The sequence below is a fragment of the Prionailurus bengalensis genome, chromosome F2 (genome assembly GCF_016509475.1).
Source record: "Prionailurus bengalensis isolate Pbe53 chromosome F2, Fcat_Pben_1.1_paternal_pri, whole genome shotgun sequence".
NCBI classification, from domain to species: domain Eukaryota; kingdom Metazoa; phylum Chordata; class Mammalia; order Carnivora; family Felidae; genus Prionailurus; species Prionailurus bengalensis.
The window spans coordinates 38,062,687-38,084,089 of record NC_057353.1 but is presented as its reverse complement, the minus strand read 5'-3'; the positions used below and the strand labels follow the sequence as shown (position 1 = coordinate 38,084,089).

Here is a 21,403-nt window from a genome sequence, read left to right as displayed (position 1 = left end):
TATAGCATTTTATATTAAATTTCCAGGGATTCATGTTACCAGGTTAAGAAATCTTATGTGGAAGACTTTACATAACCACCAAAGGACAAAGATTTCCTGTATAATCTAGGACTGTGAATGGGGGATTTCTGTCATGGGCTTTGAAATCTACATTACTTTCTTCACCCTAAAGAACAGTTCCAATCAAATACAGTGAGGATAACAATGTTTCATGAATTCATACTATGCTCTTTTCACTGGACTATGTCTCTCTGAATATACTCTATATTAAAGATAAAATCCCTTTGAGTTTTCATGAACCAGAAGTTAGCTCCATGGAGAATAAAAAGATTTTCAAATGTAAAATATAAAGGGCAAGGATCCAGGATTAGGGATTCAAAGTAGAAGCAGAAATGCAAAGGCAATTAAATAAATAGCAACACAGAAATTCAAAGAGTAGAGACCTCTTACAATCCATTTCTATTTAAGTGACCCAGGTATAGACATAGTCCGTCAACTTCCAGTTTAGAGATGGATCAGTCGAAGAGAGTGACAGAGGAAGAGATTGTAAAAGAGAGTGAAAGAAACTAGATGCAGACAGGAGCTCAGAGACAGTGCACACAATTCTATTACATAAGTAAGGATAAATGACTAAGTTCTTGGAAGCTGCAAACTCAACCAGAGTAACAGTTGTCAAGGTCAAATCTGAATTTTCACTTGGCAACTATACACGGTAAGGGAGAGAGCAAGAGAGAGACTCTGTGTGCCAATCTCAAGTCTATATTCATTTCAACCTGACGGCAGTGAGGATGGGAAGTGGAGGGAAAGTTCGGTATGCAAATAATTAAAATCCTATGGTTTCCACATGTAGAATTCTAATTATTCTAAAAGCAAACTATTTTAATTAAAAACAGATTCCCAGAAAAACCTAAAAATTAAGCCATTAAACCCTTAGTGAATGAGTCAAGAACAGTAACGTTCAGCTGATACCCAAGCTCAGCTTTCTTCCTATTACAGTTTGAGTTCACTACTAAAAGCTTTTGCTAATTAGTCTATTTTTCCCTACTGAGAAACCTTTTAAGAACAGAAAAGAGAAGGGGCGTCTGCGTGGCCTAGTCAGTTAAGCATCCAGCACTTGATTTTGGCTCAGGTCATGATCTCAATCCCCACATCAGGCTCCGTGCTGAGTGCAGAGCCTGCTTAGGATTCTCTCTCCTCCTCTCTCTCTGCCCCTCCCCCACTCAATAAATACATAAACCTTAAAAAAACAGAAAAGAGAACATAATATTCTATATAGTGGGAGCTTCTTTTAAAGCAGGGAAACTTTGTTTTATATATAAATGCAGATCCGCTAAATATACTGGGACAAAGAGAAATTCGTAATTTGAACATATTTTCTGTCTGCTAAAATAAACAATCCACATTCACATTTTAAAATTACATTTCATGGCTTTTAGTTCACGGGCGTAGAGAACTATTTTAAAAGAGACATACCTTTCAAAAATTTAATTGCGAGTCCAAAGTCAGACTTATTATTTACTCGATTCCCCTCAAAAAGACTCAGTTATTATTTGACCGGATCTGTCATCCTTTCTATCATCGGTCAGCCAGGATCTCAACTCTAAAAATCACCAACAATGTGCCTTTGTATGCTTTTCTTACATCTGATCAATATGCTCCATTCCTAGAAGAATTAGTCAACTAACCAAGTAGTTATTGAGTGTATTATAACAATTACTGGGAATAGCAGAAAACCATATTCTTGCCTGAAAGGACTGTATTATTTAGATTTAGTGACAAAATTAACATGTTCATGAAACCATTAGCAAAAAATAACAACAGATATATAATTAAATGGTACCCTATGAAAGCGTAAACTGGAATTACAGAAATGTGGACAAAAAAGACAATCAAGAAAGAAGAAAAGGTTAGTAAATGCATCTTAACAGTAATAATCATGATTATGATTTAATGGCAGGTGTTTACATATTATCGTTAAACTTCACAAAATGAGTCTCTACCTTGGATCTATTTTACAGCCAATAATATTAAGGTTCGGTAAAGAGCGATGGCCATCCATAGTCCTTACTGCTAGATAGTGGAAGGATGTAAGCCTAAGCTTAACCAGTTCCTGAGCTTTTTCCACACTGCAACATTGCTTTTCTGGAATTGGGTGGACTTTGACAGCTAGAAAACTCTACTAGGCAGAGGAGAGGGGCGAGGCTATTCAGGCAAAGTGCACAGCATGAGATAGGGGGAGGCAGGAATCTATCCCTTCTCAATGAGCTCATAACATATATTAGAGACGGTGCTGGGTCTGGAATCCATGGAAAGCAAGACAGTCATGACTTCTGCCTTCGTGTCGTTTAGACTGGGGAGGGCAGCATCAATCAAATAAACATGGAACAAGCATAAAATTGTAGTTTATGTAAGTGCTTTGGAAAAGAGATACACGCCACAAGGAGAAAGCAGAATGAGAAATGTAACCTAATAAAGGTCAGGGAAGGTTTTCAAGAGGCATATAGATATGTACATGATTATTTAAATATGGAAAAAGATAGAAGACCACAGTCTCAGTGGTAGAGATTGGTCATGTGGGGGTAAGATAGGAGTGGATAGTAGGAAAGGAGAAGAAATAGAAGAAAATAGCTTTCTATGATTAGAACAGAATGCACACAGAAGTATGGTGACCAAATGCTATTGGTAGTTAAGTCAAGGTGGTGAAATTTTGGGTATTTTTATGCTCTTTCTTATGATTTCTGTATTATTTGAATTCTTTTTTACAGTAAGTATGTGGTATTTATATAATTATTATAGGGCAAAATATCTTCCTTAAGCGATTGCTCTTGACAAAATTCATTTCAAAAGGAAGCAATCACTTTCAGGTTATTTGTAATCTATACTTATTTCAAAGATTCTGAAACCTGGGAACATCATAGAGAAAAAAATTGCAAGTAGTCCACCAAAGTGACCATTTTGAGAACAATGCAGCTGTAAAAGAGAGAAAGCTTGCATTTAGGTAGGGGTAGTGACCATAAAGAGAGTTAGATGGATTCATAAGATGAATGAGCTGGGGGCGGGGGGCGGGGGGGGGGGAGAAGACAGAATTGGTTGGTGCATTGGTGGATGAGGGAGAGAGGAAACCATCCAAGAAGTAAGCTTCATGTATTTTTAAAAGATTAAGGTTAACACTTTACTGATCTGATTTCGTCCATTTGGTGGATATTGGTGACGTCAGAAAGAATACTGCATTTATATGAATAAAAAATTCATTTAGATTCCTCAGGAATCAACTTTTATTTCGAGTGGTAATCGATTTTTACTTTGCCATCAGCAACTGTGTTATGGCTGATGTGAACTGAGTAAAAATCAAAAGAGAATTCACATTCTTTATTGGGAGGAGGAGATGACAACCAGAAAAGAGTTCTCTAGATAAGGTTAAAACATAAGATGATCTGAAACAGCTTGAAAGCAGAAGCCTTTAACACAAATGATTAAAGGAAACAGTAAAACTCCGTGAGTGCTCTGAAGAACAATGGAGAAAATGAGGCAAATGTAAAGTGATGGAGTGGAGGGTGGTAACGAACTAAGTCCAAAAGTAGGAGATGAATTCCACATATAACGGCAGGGTGGAGGGAGGGAAAATGTGCAAGGAATAGAAATAATGTCCACAAAGAAAAAGAATAACACCTCTACATTGTGGTGACTCCCACACTGTAAAAATCCTACATAATGATTATAAAAAGGGAAGAGATTAAGGCAGCAATTAAGGCAATTACCCCTATACTGTACATCCAAATATACTCTACTGCTAGAGAATGAAGCACCTCTTTATTAAAAGGAAAATACCTGAAAGCGATTTTTTAAATTGGCTTTGGGATATTTTGATTTCTTTCTTTCCTTTTTTTTTTTTTAATTTGAGAGAGAGAGAGAGAGAGAGAGAGAGCAAGGGAGAGGGGCAGAAGGGGGAGAGAGAGAGAGAATCTTAAGCAGATCCCATGCTCAGCATGGAGCCCGACATGGGTCTCAATTTCAGGACTGTGAGATCATGACCTGAGCTGAAATCAAGAGTCAGAAGCCTAACCAAATGAGCCCCCCAAGCGCCCCTGGAATATTTTGATTTCTGGTAGGACACAATAAGTAGTGGAAAATCTGAAAATTTACTGAAGTGGCATGACAATGAGCTGGAGTTTGGTTTTTAGTTACCCCTGAGATAATCCCAGGCTCTTACAAAATGTATGTGTGTAGCCTTGGGCGAGTTACTCAACTTTCTATATCTGATTCCTGAACTGTGGGTTGTAAAGAGTAATAATACCTTTCTATGCGGTTTTTGTGAAGATTAAATAAGATGATGTAAGTGCCTGGCACATAGACAATAGCTGTAACTTTTTTATTCCATTAAAAATTAAATATTTTTTTAGAAATTATATATGAACTGCCCTGACACAAAATTTAGCTTGTCTACCGTCTTGGTCAGAGAAAACGGAGACCAATTTCTTGTAGAAATTATAACTAAAGAGAACCCATTTCCACATCACTTGAAGAAAAATCTCCTTAAAATCCTCTCCTTTATAAATCCCCTAAACTATGCTAATCTTCTTAATTATAAAGTAGATTTGTTGAGTCCTCACTTTTCCTCCAGGAAAGAATCCTCAGCTCAATCAACGCTGCAGATTGTGGAATGGCCTGATTTGGGAGAAAGTGTTGGCAGTGTCGAGGAAATGCCTTCAGAGGAAAGTAAACAATTTTAAAAGGAACTCACAGGAAACAGCCTGTCTTTTTCTCCTCATATCCTTATGAGCTAGAGATGCTCAAAGAAAGTGAATAGGTTTCAGAGATGATTGAAGTGAAAGGCACATCTGAAAAACAGGTGAATAATAAGTACATTTGATGGCCGCAGGTAGGTGCTAATGGCCAAATGGAACCAATAACTGGAGAGCGAGGTCTAGTAAGATTGTAAGACTTCAGTTTTTGGTCCCTGAAAATGAGGCACAAAGTGTACCTCTAAAGAATATAGTCAGAAAACGTTTCTTTTAGCCATGTTCATAGTTCCGATTTTTAAATTCTTAAGAAGTAAGGACAACACAATATGTGAGAACTGGTGGATAACTATGGAGAAGGACTAAAGGAATAAAGAACAGGTGTCACCCACAAAGTCCGCCTAAGTTTTGGAAGTCCCTGAAGAGACAGAGGAGTTGGCAGGACCACAAGGAGTGAAGACATGGCATTGCATGCGTGATTCTAGTAATATTCTAGAGTCTGGGAACACAGGGACACTGGGGGGAGAGACGTCAAATGGTCAGGAAGGGAGCAGATGTAGTCAACTAGAACCCTGGACCAGCACGCTTGTTAACAGACCTCTCCCTGGCTTCATTCCTTTCCATTGTAGAGAGCTTCAGATTTCCCTGAATGACCCCACACTCAGTAGAAACTCTCTGGAGTTCAAACTGCGCCCAGCCTCTCGTCCTTTTAGGGAAGTGGATTATATTCCTCCAAAATATGAGAGGGGAGAGGAAAGTCTTTGGGACTGAGTAGGCAGGTGATCTACAAGTTCTGCCTGCCCAGCACTATTCTGAAAATACCGTCCCAATTCTCTTCCCCATCGTGTTTTCCCGGAAACAATGGTTATTTTTCAGGGATGTGCACGAGACCCAAGTCAAGCTAACATAATTCAAGATCAGAATTTTGCTGGGACTACTGGGAAAGGATAGCAACCTCTGAGAGTTTGCCAAGCTGGTGGCAATATGAACCTAGAGCTTCTAGTCTCTTCTTGACATCTCAGCAAGAGGATCTGTTCAAAAGAACAGCCAACACAGAGAAAAGAAGAGGTGGGAGTTGATGGAAGACTGATTGCTCGCACCACTGTTGGGAGTACTAGCTCCAGCACACATAAGGCCCATCTCTGGACTTTTCAGCTACAGGAGTCGGATGATTATTTTTCAGGTCAGCTTAATTTATGTTTCTGTCACTCACAACTGGTGAAGTCCTGCCTACTATATTCTCTTCTGCCCCAGTGTGATTTCAGCCAAGTAGAGCTTAGGAGAAGTTGAGGAAAATCCGTAAAGAATGTTCTTCTCTCCCTTCTTAGCATCACAATTCCTCTGACTCCATGACTCATTTGGCATATAAGCATTCTAAACTAAAATCATCGGCCATAGCTAACAGATAACTCCTGCCTCTCTCTGGGAAACAGCATACATCTGCTGGCCTTTCTCTGTTTATGCCAGGGAGGTTACTGAATGCCTCGACAGAGGTCAGCCCACAGCCTAGGTCTTACAGCTAAGTCTTGATCATGGAGCTGAAGGAAATGCTCTGTGTTCTCTGCTAGTTTGTTCTCTGGCCAGTTTGGGCCTTGTTGGAATACCTGGAACACTCTCTGGCCAGAGCTCCTTTGCCTAGTCTATGTTGCTAAAACTCAACTCTGGACATCCAGTCTGCCCACTCTGTCTTACCCATTATACTCTGGAATTTGATTTTCTCTTCACTCTCTTGACATCTTGACATATGGCTACACCACTTTTGCTCTTTTCTGATTTCTTTCCTGTACTTGCTTAGCTTAGCACCTGCGATTGTGATCTCCCCCATTCTCCAGGCACTTAGGTCTGGGTGCTGCTTTCTGAGTCTCCAGTTCCAGTAAAGATGGGACTGGTTATTTTAATAGGAAGATCTCTCTTGCCCACTATGGAAATGCTGGGAACTTTCCAGTCATAGTGCGGTACAAGCTGTGCCACATACTCTGCAGACCAACCCACTGCTTATTCCTTGGGTGCTGACACTGCCTTCTTTTCCTTGTGCCCACAATATGTGTCTACTTAAGCATGTGATGAATAAATAACTCAAGGGAGAAAGTGGCTGCATCAACCAACTCATCAAGTTAGCATTTTGCTGTCACGCACAAATACAAGATGAACAACCTTCTGTTTCAGAAGGAACCAAATTCCACCATCTGGAACAAACCCTTTGATATCATTACTCTCCAATTATTATGGGATTTTATCTCATCATTGGTGCATAAAACTGTCTTCAAATATTAGAAAGACTTGTCATAACATCTTTGTATTCTGCATGTCCCCAAGGAACAAAACTAAGAAAAATAAGTGAAGTTGAGAGAGAAATTTTCAGTTTCGTTTAGGAAAGAGTTTTTTAAGCTTTCAGAGCTAGCTCAAGATGGACTATGCTCTTTTAGTAGGTGGTGATATTTCTGTCACTTTGGTGTGCTTCAGTGATTTAACAAGTATTGGGTGAAATCCCAGTAATTGGCACTGAAAAAAATCATCTTAGCCTGGAACGAGGAATACTCGACCTGAAGCCGGCTGTTGTCCATTTCTAGTTAAACCCGTCCCCCAACCCCCATCTGCAGGCCCTGGGAAGCTTTTCTGTGTGTTCACTCTCTGACCTAAGAGCAAAACTCCCATCTGGTCTACCATTTGGCCTATCTTAACAATCTGGAACTCCAAAGTGCAGTACTCTGAAAGAATCATTTTTGGTCTCTAGGGGATCTTTCCCCCGCCTGTGCTATGGTTAACACCACAGGGAATTATGTTAATTTATTCATGCGTTCCTCTGACTGAAAAATGTAGACAAGCTGGCTTTCTGATGAGTAAGAGCACTTCTGATGAACCATGGAAGTTTCCTCTTGACCTAATGATCTTCCTTCTATCTATTTCTGTTCTCTGATATGATGGTTTCAATTTTTAAATTATCAAAGCTGTAGATTTAGCTTTTGCTAATATTGTCTTTTGCCAAACTTAAATGTTATGGGCTTTATGTATTCTTTACTAGATACTTTACTAGTAACTTTTGCAAATTTGAGAAAAACGTGTGTCCAAAACCTTTTAATGGAGCCGGAAAAGATGTAATAAGGCTAATTAAAATGAGTGATTAACAATTCTTTTTCTTTTTTAAAAAAGGAAAAAAGATTAGGCATATTTGACCCAGAAAGAAGACAGTTAACATGAGGGTTGACAAAAGTCTGTGAAATCATGAAAGGCTTAATAAGGTGGCTATAACATTCTTCAGAATGTTTTGGAATATCAGATTGTGTGCACTTCGCTTAAAGTTTGAGAAAGTTAAAAATTTCAACAATATTTTGCCCTGTTGACAAAAACTTACATTTTGACCTTCTTTTTCTTTGCTATGCCATATATCCCAAGGATCATGCATAGGAAAAGCTGGATTTGTGTTCTACACTCGACAACACTACTCAAGAAAAAAACTCACGAAAATTTTCTACATATCCAAACATAATGGAAAATATCAATGTTAAAATTAATTTTTGGATAAAGGTGATGGAAATTTAGACTTCTGATGTCTTCAAATTTTTCCTACTGTCATTCAGGTTCTTTTCATTTCTAGTCTCTGCTCTGAGTGAAATCTTCAGGACGTGTAGATTAGGAATGTAATTGCTGGCAAATCATTCATTATTAAAATTCTAATCAAACAATTAGGATGATTCATGGAACTCTCATTAGAATGAGACTGCACCGAATTTTGAGCTTAAGCTTGCAACTGTGCAGGCCAGAAAAGTGACCAGAGCTCCCTAAACACTTTAACATAAAGGGATGTGTGGTTGATGGTTTCATTTTGAAAATACACTAAAAAAGAAATTCTCTGTGATTCAGAATTATAGATATTTACAATCTTGGTAATATCCACGTATAGAAATCTTTGCAGTATCTCAAATGTGTAAGTTCTTAGGAGACCGTGTGTCTTCGGGTTTGTTTTTGTATTTGTTGGTTACAGTCTCCTTGTTTCCGGGGGAGGAAATCTAACTGAAAAGACCCAAAAGGCCGCAGGGCACACTGAAAGCTGCAGTGGAATCCGCGAAACATAATTTCTCCAATGAACATACTGATTTTTTAAAATAAGAGAGCAAAGAAATGAATGGACAAGAGGAAGGGAAAAAAAACCAGGACGCTTAATTTGTAAATTAAGATTGCTCCCTAAATGTATGTGGAGAGGGCCATATATATATTTTGAACTTGTCCAAACCTTTTGTAATCAGTGCACAGCTGTATGTGTGTGGTTTGTTCACTGAAAAGCTACCTATAAACACATGGTATCTGAGAATCTCTAGGTTTACCTGATAGGTTTTTTATGTCCTTTTACAAGGAATAATGTACTTATTTTTGATATTTAAAATATCTTAATGATGTGGTACTACAGGCACTGTTACAATGACATTTCTAAGTAATATCCGCTGTTCATGATCGAGCAATGTTTTAGGAGCACAATATTTTGAGACTGTTCTTCATGAGAAAAAAAGAGGAGAATTCAGTAGCAAGACGTGTTCTCAATATTTTCCTTCCTTATTTCCAAATATTTTCAGAGTGGACATGGCACTTTTAAAACATGGCAAATATAGGGGCACCCGGGTGGCTCAGTCGGTTGAGTGTCTGACTTCGGCCCAGGTCGTGATCCTGTGCGTTGTGGGTTCAAGCCCCGCGTCGGGCTCTGTGCTGACAGCTCAGAGCCTGGAGCCTCCTTCAGATTCTGTGTCTCCCTCTCTCTCTGCCCCTCCCCCACTCTGTCTATCTCCCCTAAATAAATAAACATTAAAAAAATTATTTAAAACACGGCAAATATAATATTTATAGCAAAGAGAAAAGTTTCCAGAGATGGCAGAAATGAGTGGAGGTAATACTGTGTTAGCATATACTTTTGCAAGAAAGAGAATCTTACTCAAATAAGCTCAAGAAAATGCAGTATATTAAGTGGATCGTGATTTAATAGACTCCAAGATGAAGTTAAACTACCAGACATCAGGAGGGGCAGGAACCAGGCACCGCTAGGGGCCTTAGCAGCAGACGTTCATTGTATCTGAATCTGATGGTTCACCATAAACATGAGACAGTGAGTCTGAATGACATTGTCTAGCCTATGTATAAATTGGCTCCTTCAGGCCAAGCTGTACCCTTGATCAAATTAGGATGGTTGGTGATGCTGAGCATACAAGAACATATTTTATTAGAAGTCATGTGGAAGAGGAAAAAAAATATGGCATATAGTACAATCACTAAAATAATTGAAACTTGGATCACGCAAAGACAAAAGTTATCACTCGCTTGAAATATAGCTCTGAAATTTCTGTGTCAATGTTTGAATTAATCTCCTTAAAAGATCAAAGCCTGACACTGACATCCTTTTTTTTTTTTTTAAGGAATTTCATGAATACAATTCTGAAGTCTCTAACATATTTTAGCTCCAGATTAGGTTGACCACCATTATCAGAAAGCAGTTACCAGAAAATACTTAAGTGTTTTTACTAATGCATCTTTGAAAGCAACTGGTAGTAATAATTACTCCTTTGGACTTACTGTATAAATCATTGCATATAATTCTTTAGCAATTAATGTAATCTTAAGGCTATGCCAAGTAATTTCAACTAATAAATATATAAATAAAATAGCAAAATCAGGCCAATAAGGTTTACTGAAAACTTTAGTTTTCATCAATATGAATAAATGTGTTTTGAAAAACCTCTGCGACACCTAAGATTGCTATTATGACTCGCAATAATTGTTCCAAACCTGGATATTGTTAAAACCTTAATAGCAAATATAACGAGGAATAAGTAATCAACATACATAATGGAGTATTAGCATCTTAACCTCCAACATCTGAGCCATAAAGGGAGCCTCTGCTCTTTCTTTCACTCACGTATTAGTTCTCAGAATGGTTCACATGGCTTCCTTCCTTCCATGCATAAACATTATTCCCTAGCAGCAATTTAAGAATTGGGCTAACATTCGTGACCTTTCTCCACCTTCGCGCCCCCCCCCCCTCCCAACTTAGCTCTGTCCTTCAGGAGAACCACAATAACCTACAAAGATGTTGCTCCCTGGCTTAAGTACTTTAAGGGCATTTCCTGGCCTGCAGTTTAAACTTGAAGCACTTTTGCATCTCAGAGCGCACACCCCTTCTTGCCTGGCCCATTCCTCCCTTTCCAGATTTTTCTCCTCCCGCTCTCAGCCTTACAATTGATGATGCTGATAACATGAATACTTGTTACTCCCATCCACCTTATACTTTCAGATCCTTTCTTATGCTTTTTCCTCTACTTGGAATATTTCCTCATTCCATTCTTTACCTAATTAGTTTCTGCTCTCCCATAAAGACTCAGCTCCTGGCTACCTAATCCTAGGAACATTCCTAGAGTTTATCAAACTAGGCTAAATTCCCCGCCCCACTGTGTTATCCCACAGTGTCCTGTACATACCTCAGTCACAGTGGCTATGATATCATATAAAAATGACTTGTTAGTGGGTCTATTGTTTCACAAACTATAAGCGGGTTCCATGTTATACCAACCCACACCCACTAGGGACTTAGATTTGTTGAACAGAATGAAACTTCTGACACAGTTATCAGCTAATGAAGCTGTTTCATAGGGAATTTGAAATTCCAACAGAAGAAACTTATGGACTGGTATTTAAAAAATTTTCCACTGCTTGAGGAAAGTGAATTTAATCTTTTAATTTTTCTTATTAGTTCGCCCCAGAAAAGAGTCTATGCCTCGATGTTGCCCAAGAGCATTTTCTTGGCAAGCTGGCTCACTGCCTGGAACCATCTCGACACTTTGCCTAAAGCAAGACAGTGATTGTTCAAATAGGAAACACACTGATGGGTCTCCAGGCATGGCTGAAATGACGCATTTTCCACATTAGAATTCTGTAATCACGACTGTTACAAATAATGTGATTTGGATCAATTACCCAAATCAAACAGCACGTTTCTGTTGTTCTATATCCTAAATCCCTCATTAGTATAGTAAGAATATAAACAGAAGCTTTATAAATGCTATACTAATGAAAAGGAAGGACCTACATATCTAAGATAAATAAAATAGATCACTGTATACATTGACTATTCAGCAAAAAATTCTGTGTCCTCTATTACCTGCATGTCTCAGGTAACAGTGGTTTGGAGTTAAGCACATCTGAATTGTCCAGAAAATCGCTGCAGTTTCACATTTCACTAAGCTAATATAAGAATGGCCTCAGGACAAGTTTTAGATGAAGCGAACTGAGATGAAACTAGAAACAAGGTAAAATTCTACTTTCTTATTAATGACACCCTTAGAATTATCTCTAATCTTTGCTTTTGTTTTACATTCTGCACACTCTAAAGCTACTTTAATTGGGCTCCCTACAGAAGATCACTGTTTTGCAATTCAGTACTCAGTTTTTCAGAGTATTTCCATTACTAAAGAGGGGGTATCTCAAAAGTAAACACACAGAGGGGTGTCTGGGTGGCTTAGTCGGTTAAGCAACCAACTCTTGATTTCCGTGAAGGTCACTAACTTGATCTCACCCTTCGGTTCCTGGTTGGTTCTTCAGACCCAGACTACATCCAGCTAGCTGTGTGCTGACAGCTCAGAGGAGGCTTGAGATTCTCTCTTTCTTTCTGCCCCTCCCCTGGGCATGTGTGCACTCGTGTGTGCACTCACGCAAGTGCACTATCTCCCTCTCAAAATAAATAAACTTCAAAACAGAGTCAACATACAGAAGTAAACATTACAAAATGTGCCCTTTACATATTTCCTCACTCTCTCCTGCATCAGTACATACTTGTTCACACCTTCTCGACATCACTTACAGAATCCAATGATAAAAAGTTCCTTACTTGGTATTATGTGTATCAATGGTATGGAAAAGCTCATGTAATTCTTCTCCACTCAGAACACCATCTGCAAAATATGCTTTGAATTCTTCAAAGGACAATTTTCCATCATCTGAAACGGTAAGAACACACAGAAGATAAGCAAATCATTTCAACTTTGTATATTGTTTTGTCTTTTAATTTTAAAATCTTGGCTCAAATGCTTATGCTGGTTTATTTGTGCATGTACACACATTTATTTAAAAAGAAGGAGGGGCGTCTGGGTGGCTCAGTTGGTTGAGTATCCGACTTCGGCTCAGGTCATGATCTCACGGTTTGTGAGTTCGAGCCCCGCGTTGGGCTGTGTGCTGACAGCTCAGAGCCTGGAGCCTGCTTCGGATTCTGTGTCTCCCTCTCTCTCTGCCTCTTCCCTACTCACAATCTGCCTCTCTCTGTCTCTCAAAAATGAATAAATGGCAAAAAGAACTTTAAAAAATAAAAAAGAAAGAATAATTGAAGGTGTTAAAAAGAAAAATAATTTAATACATTTTTATAGTACATGGACTTCAGACATTTACTCCCTGCTGAAATATGTCTTCATGGTTTTAAGTATGTTTGGGTTATTTTTACATTTAACAAGCAATTTAACTAAATATACCAAAAATATATCCGCACAACCAAATAAAAGCCTAATACAGAGTCAATTATTCAGATGTTCTGTCTTCATCTATAGGACCTAGCAGGTTACAGAATAAACAGATGTTTAATAAGTGAATACTGATTATTTTAAAAAAATTTTTTTTTAATGTTTTATTTATTTTTGAGACAGAGAGCGACAGAGCATGAATGGGGGAGGGGCAGAGAGAGAGGGAGACACAGAATCGGAAGCAGGCTCCAGGCTCCGAGCCATCAGCCCAGAGCCCGACGCGGGGCTCGAACTCATGGACCGCAAGATCGTGACCCGAGCTGAAGTCGGACGCTTAACCGACTGAGCCACCCAGGCGCCCCAAGTGAATACTGATTAAATAATCATGTAGATTCCAGAATTGTTATTGCAATCCAACAAACTGTGTTCATTCCTTTATGATTCAAACAAATGAACACGTTTAAACACAAACACATTTTACTTATTGTGGGATACAAAAGTAAATGACAATCAAATCAGGGAGTCTAATAAAAAGAGATAAGAGGCGTAGGCATAAGCGTAAATATGTTACACAGTAAAACACAGTAAGTGCAATAAGAGATACACTTTGGAATGTATGGGAGTCGGGGCAATACAAGATCTTTCATTTGGGGGCACGAGCAGTGTTAGTAACTTTTGCACGTGACTTTCAATAACAGGTAAATCTGGATAAGCAGAGATGGAAGAAACACATTAATAACAGATGAAAGTAAAAGATCTCTACATGATACAGCAGCACAGAATGTAAGGGAGTGAATGGACATGAACGAAAAGGAAAGCATCCTTCCTTCTGTGCAAGAAGCTGGTTTGCTAGTTATTTCAGGAAGCTGCCAGATGACTTACGTGATGGAACGATCCTCTCCCTTTACAAAGAGACAGCAGCGGACTAAGGAGGAGGAACTCAGGTTCACAAAACTCCTGCCGTGTGGTCCTACCAACACTATACTGAACAAAGTGGAGTTTGTCTTTGAGAGAAAGATGATAAGATTTAGTAGGATTGGACCTTCAAGACCCGCTGAGCTTATTTTTTCCTCTAAAGATGGCCCACAGACCATTTTAATTCAGTTAAAATGTGGATTCCTGGGCCCTACTAGAGAATCCGAATCTCAGAGAGGGCATGGAGGGGTGAGGCAGCGAAGGAATCAGGATTTTTCGTGACCTGTGAGACTCTTCCCCACAGTAACGCTTAAAATAAAGGACACAACAGACTTAATCACTGAATGACCTTCTTTCTCAGATCCACTTTCAAAAATCCTTATTTGCAAAATATAAATTTAAAGACCCTTGAGAGTTTTAAAATTGAGTATCATTTTACTGTTTAACTTAATAAGTGAATTAAACCAATCTTCTGGTTAATTCTCGGCGATAGCTAACTGGGCAGAAATAGCACGAGAGGTCACAAAAAACCTGACCTGCATAATTCACAGAATGAGTTCCTCACTCCTAGAGGCCCGCTGGACCAGCCTACCTCAGTCTAGCTCAGTCATTCAAACACTGAAGCAATCCATCATAAGATAAAGTTGAATCCACGAGGCTCATCAATTTTATATTTTGTATTGTATTGTCCACTTTTGTATTTATGCTTTTGGATGGGCTGTTTTAGTGTCATTGTCTCAAATGACTATTTTAAACTTTGGTTCCATGTAACCTGATGTACATTCCACACTAGATGGTAGAATAGTATCTCTACTGTGTATCTCCTTATTTTGACAAAAAATATGTCACCAGGTTGGGGAACTGGACACAAACCACATCTAGGTATATGTGAAAGAAAGGCAAGAAAGGTAAGAAAGGGGAAGGAAGGAAGGAAGGACAGAAGGACGGAAGGATGGAAGGAAGGAAGGAAGGAAGGAAGGAAGGAAGGAAGGAAGGAAGGAAAGAAGGAAGGACGGACGGAAGGAAGGAAGGAAGGGGGAGGGAGGGAGAAAGACAGAAACCAACCCACTATTTCCAACTCTACCATGGAAATTTGTAACAAATGTAATACATACATATTCATAATGGAATATGTTTTCCTTGGTGAGTATTTAATGGTTCTCAGGTGGGCTGAACCAGGCTATTAGAAAACTTAAGCTGCCTGAGCACCCTATGGACAGGGTAAGCCTCTATAATACTGCTTTATAATCACCATAAGTAGGGAAGTTCCAGTGATAATGTAAACACTATCAAATAAAAGTACTGAACAAGTGCTCTAGTGATTCTATGAGGGCTAAAAACCTTTTTGCTTTGTGATTCTTATTAGAAAAAATATTATAAGAAAAAGCAGTCACTCAATTATAGTCCTGACTTGAAGGATGGAAACTATATTTTGAAAGCCAGTTTTTACCACGTTCAAGACTCCTGAAAGTCTTAAATTCAGGCTGCCATACTTTTAAATAAGGAATTGTAAAGAGTTACTTTGGAATATTTGTAGACTAATGCCTTAATGTCAGACAAAAGTATTACAGTTTTTTTTTAAAGTTTATTTATTTGAGAGAGAAAGAGAGAGAGAGAGAGAGAGCAAGCAGAGGAGGGGCAGAGAGAGGGAAAGAGAAAGAATCCCAAGAAGGCTCCATGCCATCAGCACAGAGCCCTATGTGGGGCTCAAACCCATGAACCATGAGATCATGACCTGAGCTGAAACCAAGAGTCAGATGCTTAACCAACTGAGCCACCGAGGTGCCCCTACATTATTTTTTTGAAGGAAAAGGAGACAAAATACCCCTGTTTAGTGTGTTCTGCATTAACCAAACAATTTTAATATTTTATTAAAATATTTGTTTTCATCTTCAATTTTCCTGCTCTTTTTTTAAAAATTTTTTTTAACGTTTATTTATTTTTGAGACAGAGACAGAGCATGAACGGGGGAGGGGCAGAGAGAGAGAGGGAGACACAGAATCGGAAGCAGGCTCCAGGCTCTGAGCCATCAGCCCAGAGCCTGACGTGGGGCTCGAACTCATGGACCGGACCGTGAGATCGTGACCTGAGCTGAAGTCGGACGCTTAACCGACTGAGCCACCCAGGCGCCCCCCTGCTCTTTTCTTTTGAAATGGAACACAATTAAACTTTGATTTATACTGGTTTGGCTCACAGACTAGCCAAATCTTGTGATATCTGATATACTATAATAAATCTTTTAACATTTACCACCAAAGGGTACAGGTTTTTCAGCTTTTTCTATTTGAATTGCATGCTTTGCCTGAGTTTGTCCTGAGCACAGCTGACCCCTCTCTGTTTTATTTTTAAAGTATTCTGGTCTTGGGGTACCTGGGTGGCTTGGTTGAGTGGTTCCACTCTTGATTTTAGCTTAGGTCATGATGCCAGGGTTGTGGGATCAAGGTCCACTTCAGGCTCTGTGCTGACTGTAAAGACTGCTTAGGATTCTCTCTCCTCTCTCTCTCTCCTCTCTGTCTCTCTCTCTCCCCCCCCCCCACTGCTTGTCCCACACCCTCTCCCCCATCCCCTACTCACACACTCTTTTTTTCTCTAAAATAATAAATTAAAAAAAATGAAGTATTCTGGTCTTATACTCTACATTCCATTGATTTTTGAGATGGAGGTAGCAGAGTGCAATTGCTTACAGCAGTCTTAGAACAAAGAAACTCTTGAGTTTTTAACACAGATTTGGTATTTACTAGTATAGCACTTTCATCCATTCTCTCATTAGTTTTTTACTTAGATCCTACTAAGTTCCCACACTGTTTTATGCTAAGAATATAGGTAGGCAAGCCCTTAAGGATTTTGTAATTATGATGGATGTTATAGAAAATAAACAGCCAAATACCACATGATAAGGGCAATTCTAGGGGACACAGGATGATGGGGGACCACGTAGAAAAGAAAGCTAACCCAGATGTAAGTGTACAGGGAAGGCTTCCCAAACTGTATGACATTTCAGCTGAGATACAAATGAAAAATAGGGGTTAAGGGGGAAATATCTGTAAAGGGGAAGAGTATTCCAGGTAGAGGAAATGCCAACTACAAAGCTAGGAGGCAAGAAACAATATAGGTTGGAACCTGAAAAGAAAAAATCAGATCTAATGTACAACAACATGACTACAGTTAACGATACTGTATTGCATACTTGAAATTTTCTAAGACTGCAGATGTTGAGTGTTTTTACCATAAAAAAAGAGTAATTATGTGAGGTGATGAGTATGTTAAGTAGCTTTATTGTACCGAATATTTCACAACACATATGTATATCGAATTATCAAGTTGTATACTTTAAACACATATAATCTTAAATTGTCAACTATGCATCAATAAAGCTTGGAGAAAAGACAACATACTGAGTGGGAAGATGGAGAAGCCAGAGAGTTAGACATAGAGAGTATCATGAAAAACCACAAAGACCATGGCAATGATACCTGAATTTACCCCAAGAGGAGCCACTGTCTTATTAGAGACTTTGATGTAGTTACCAGTGGGTAGAATGGAGTGGAGAGGTGTGCCATCAGATGAGAAGACACATTAGAGGTCACTGCAGTAGTTAGAGTAAGAATCAATGGTGATGTAAACTTCAGTAGAGACAGTAAGGACGCAAGGTAAGCAGCCAGATTAGTAATTTGTTTCAGAACTAGAATCAACAGCAACTGGTGATCAGTTAGAGGTGATAGATGAGAGGGAACAGGAAGTCAAAAATGATACCCTTCCAGCACGGAGTAATCAGATGGTTGATATCTCCATTCATTGCCAATGCAAAAAGCATGGGGTAGAGTGCTCTTTGGCCTATTGAAATTAGATGTACCTGTGGAATAAGGAGAGGCATCCAGCAAGCAGGAGTGTCATATGGGTATAGAAAAGGAGAAGGAGATAGGGCGCCTGGGTGGCTCAGTCAGTTAAGCATCCAACTTCAGTTCAGGTCGTGATCTCATGCTACATGGGTACGAGCCCCAAATGGGGCTCTATGCTGACAGCTCAGAGCCTGGAGCCTGCTTCGGATTCTGTGTCTCCCTCTCTCTCTCTGCCCCTCCCCTGCTCATACTCTATCTCTCTCTCAGAAATAAATAAACATTAAAAATTAAAAAAAAAAAGAAAAGAAAAGGAGAAGGAGAGAGAGAGAGGGGAAGATGAAGAGATACTTGGGAATTATCAATACATACTAATTGAGGTCCTAGAAGTGAGTTCATGCTCCCAAGGAAAATGCTTACAGTGAGAAAGAAGAGGACCCAGAACAGAATTTGGAAATGCCAACTAAATCTTTTAAGTTTCAGATTTTATAAATGCTTGGTGACTGCAAGGATCAAGAGGCTATAGAGAAAACACTTAGCACAGTACCTAGCACATAGTTAAGAGTTCAACAACGGTAGATACAATTTTTGGATGGATTTACGTGTTTGGTATCGCTAAGCCAAGACCATTATGTATTATTAATTCTCATTTTGTTCTCTTTCTTGAAAAGCATTTATTGAGAACACACAGAATAATGGGTATTTGATATGTTTATTTAAAAATAGAAATTTTAGGGGCGTCTGGGTGGCTCAGCCGGTTAAGCGCCCGACTTCGGCTCAGGTCATGATCTCGCAGTCTGTGGGTTCGAGCCCCGTGTCAGGCTCTGTGCTGACAGCTCGGAGCCTGGAGGCTGTTTCAGATGCTGTGTCTCCCTCTTTCTCTGACCCTCCACTGTTCATGCTCTCTCTCTCTCTGTCTCAAAAATAAATAAGCATTAACAAATAATTAAAAAAAATAAAAATAAAAATAGAAATTTTCATGTATGTTCTTACGTAATAAGTTTTTATATATCCTAGAGCTGGTGCTTCTTTGAAAAAAAAAAGAGTCTCTTTAAACACTCATTTAATTTTGTCTTCAAGTTTTTTTTCTTTCACAAATATGCCAACAACGAGAGCATTGATTTCAGCATTTCCCTGCCACTATCACAATTTTAATCTAGTTTTTGTGATCATTTAAATGGCTATTCTCTCAAAACACTGGATTTTCTCTCATGTGTTTCTTTAACATTTTTGAACTTTAAATATTGTAGTTTATCAAGATTAAAACACCAAAACGTCTTCAAAAATGACAGCAGCATCCTTGTACAAAATGAACCCCTGGAAAGCATTACTGAGTTTAGCACACAAAGAATAGCATATACTTCACATACACATGCAGATTTTTAGAGGCAGAAATAAAAAATATCAACCTTGTTTCTAAAATGATGTACTTAAATTGTAAATTAAGAAAAAAATAATGCTAATATTTGATTAAATATAACAGATTAAACACTTTCTATTAAATGTACATATCACTTTATACATTGCTTTAATATTATTGTGCATTAACTTCCTTATCTCTACATAGCCCCCACCTGTCAAACTTATATTATAAATGTGATTTAAAACAAGTTACTGACAATATATACATGGAAATGAAATAGAAACTCTGCTGATTTCAGCTCCGATATGTCAAGACATTAGCCATTATCGCTTCCGTCCTTAGAACAGCAAAAATCTGAACAGACTGAAAATCACTAACTTTTCTCGGACTCATCAGAGAACTGAGGTCGCAGGGCAAACCACTCTCCAAAATCTGAGAAACAGGCAAAACCAGAGAATCCCGGCCAAGATCTGCTTACCCGGAGCAGAAGAGACTGGAGCCCTAAACTGACAGGAACACTTACATTGTCATTTTGATGGCTGCTGGAGGCTGGGTACGGACTAGCATAGGAGGGGTTTGAAACTGCTTCAGTCATTAGGGAGCTTCCGCACTTTCGTGGGTTTTACCCCCAGGAACCCTACCAGGTTCTCATAGTGAGGAGACAAAAAAAAAAGAACAACTTGTAGCTCTGGAAGAGGGAAGAGCAAGGGGAATCATGAAATATACCCAGAGTGCTCTTCATGACAATGTCTACTCTTCAGGGGCAAAGCTTTTTACCATAACCCTATCCCATTTGGGGAAAGGACATTTCTCTCACTGCAGACCCCTCTAGGCTTCATATCAAATATGCTTAAGGGAAGCCAAGAAACACTTGTGAAGGTCAGAGCCCAGAAACACAGACCCAATAAAAGACTGAGATTTAATCATAAGAATATAGAACACATCTGCTCCTCCATTCCTTACCATCAAGCGAACATAGATCCCCTATAAATACAGAGGACTACAGGAGAAAGAGCTGGAAGACTCAGCTTCCTTTTCAGGAGGAGGACTTAGGGAAGCTCAAGTAAATGGGGGAGACAAAAAGATGAGAAATTTGAAGACTTTAGCAATCAGAGCAAACATTAAACACTGCCCAACTCCTAGCCCGCCAGATTAACATAATTTCTCAAGCTAGAAACCTATTAATCTCATTTCCTATTACCTGATAGGTCACGATTGGCTTTCACAAAAATATTATCAGGAATGCTAACATGCAAGAAAAAGCACAGTCTGAATATACAAAGCAAACATCAGAACCAGACCAGATCTGATACAGATGTTGGAACTGTCAAACAAGAAATTCTAAATAACTATGATTTATAGGTTAAGGGGTCTAATGGAGAAAAAGAGAAGAGATGGGTAATGTAAACAGAGAGGTGGGAACTCTAAGGAAAAAAAAAATCAAGAGATCAAAACCACAGAAATGAATTCATCTGATGGGCTCATCAGTGAACTTGATATAGCTGAGAAAAGAATCAGTTTGAAAAAAAAAACAAAACCTCAACAGAACATCTAAGCACTCTGAGAAATTTCAAAAGGTGTTACATACATGCAACTGGTGAAAAAGAAAAGGGAGTACAGAGCAAAAGAAATATCTGAAATAATAAGAATAATGGCTAAGAACTTTCCAAAGTTAATGACAGAAACCAAACTACAGATCCAAGAAGCTCAGAAAGCACCAAATAGGATAAATTCTTGCGTTGACATCCCCCCACTCTGACCTAAGCAATTCTATACCTAAGCATATCATATTCAAACTATAGAATGCCAGGGGCGCCTGGGTGGCTTGGTCGGTTAGGCGTCCGACTTCGGCTCAGGTCATGATCTCACGGTCCATGAGTTTGAGCCCCGTGTCGGGCTCTGTGCTGATAGCTCAGAGCCTGGAGCCTGTTTCAGATTCTGTGTCTCCCTCTCTCTCTGCTCCTCCCCTGTTCATGCTCTGTCTCTCTCTATCTCAAAAATAAATAAACATTAAAAAAAAACACTACAGAATGCCAAAGACAAAGAGGAAATTTAGAAAAAGAA

General features: G+C 38.9%; 1 protein-coding gene and 1 long non-coding RNA gene across 3 annotated transcripts in view; one reads left to right on the top strand and one right to left on the bottom strand.

The window, feature by feature from the left end:
* The window catches only part of NECAB1 (N-terminal EF-hand calcium binding protein 1), a 198,181-nt gene that overhangs the window by 147,859 nt on the left and 28,919 nt on the right, over positions 1-21,403 (bottom strand). For both annotated transcript variants that reach the window (XM_043601341.1, XM_043601342.1), the window contains exon 3: positions 12,604-12,712. In XM_043601341.1, the coding sequence (XP_043457276.1) occupies positions 12,604-12,712 (109 nt within the window). The remainder of the gene's footprint in view (positions 1-12,603; positions 12,713-21,403) is intronic.
* Positions 12,618-14,475, top strand: LOC122495585. The gene is made up of 2 exons (XR_006300501.1): positions 12,618-12,720; positions 13,924-14,475. It is a non-coding gene; the product is annotated as an uncharacterized LOC122495585 (long non-coding RNA).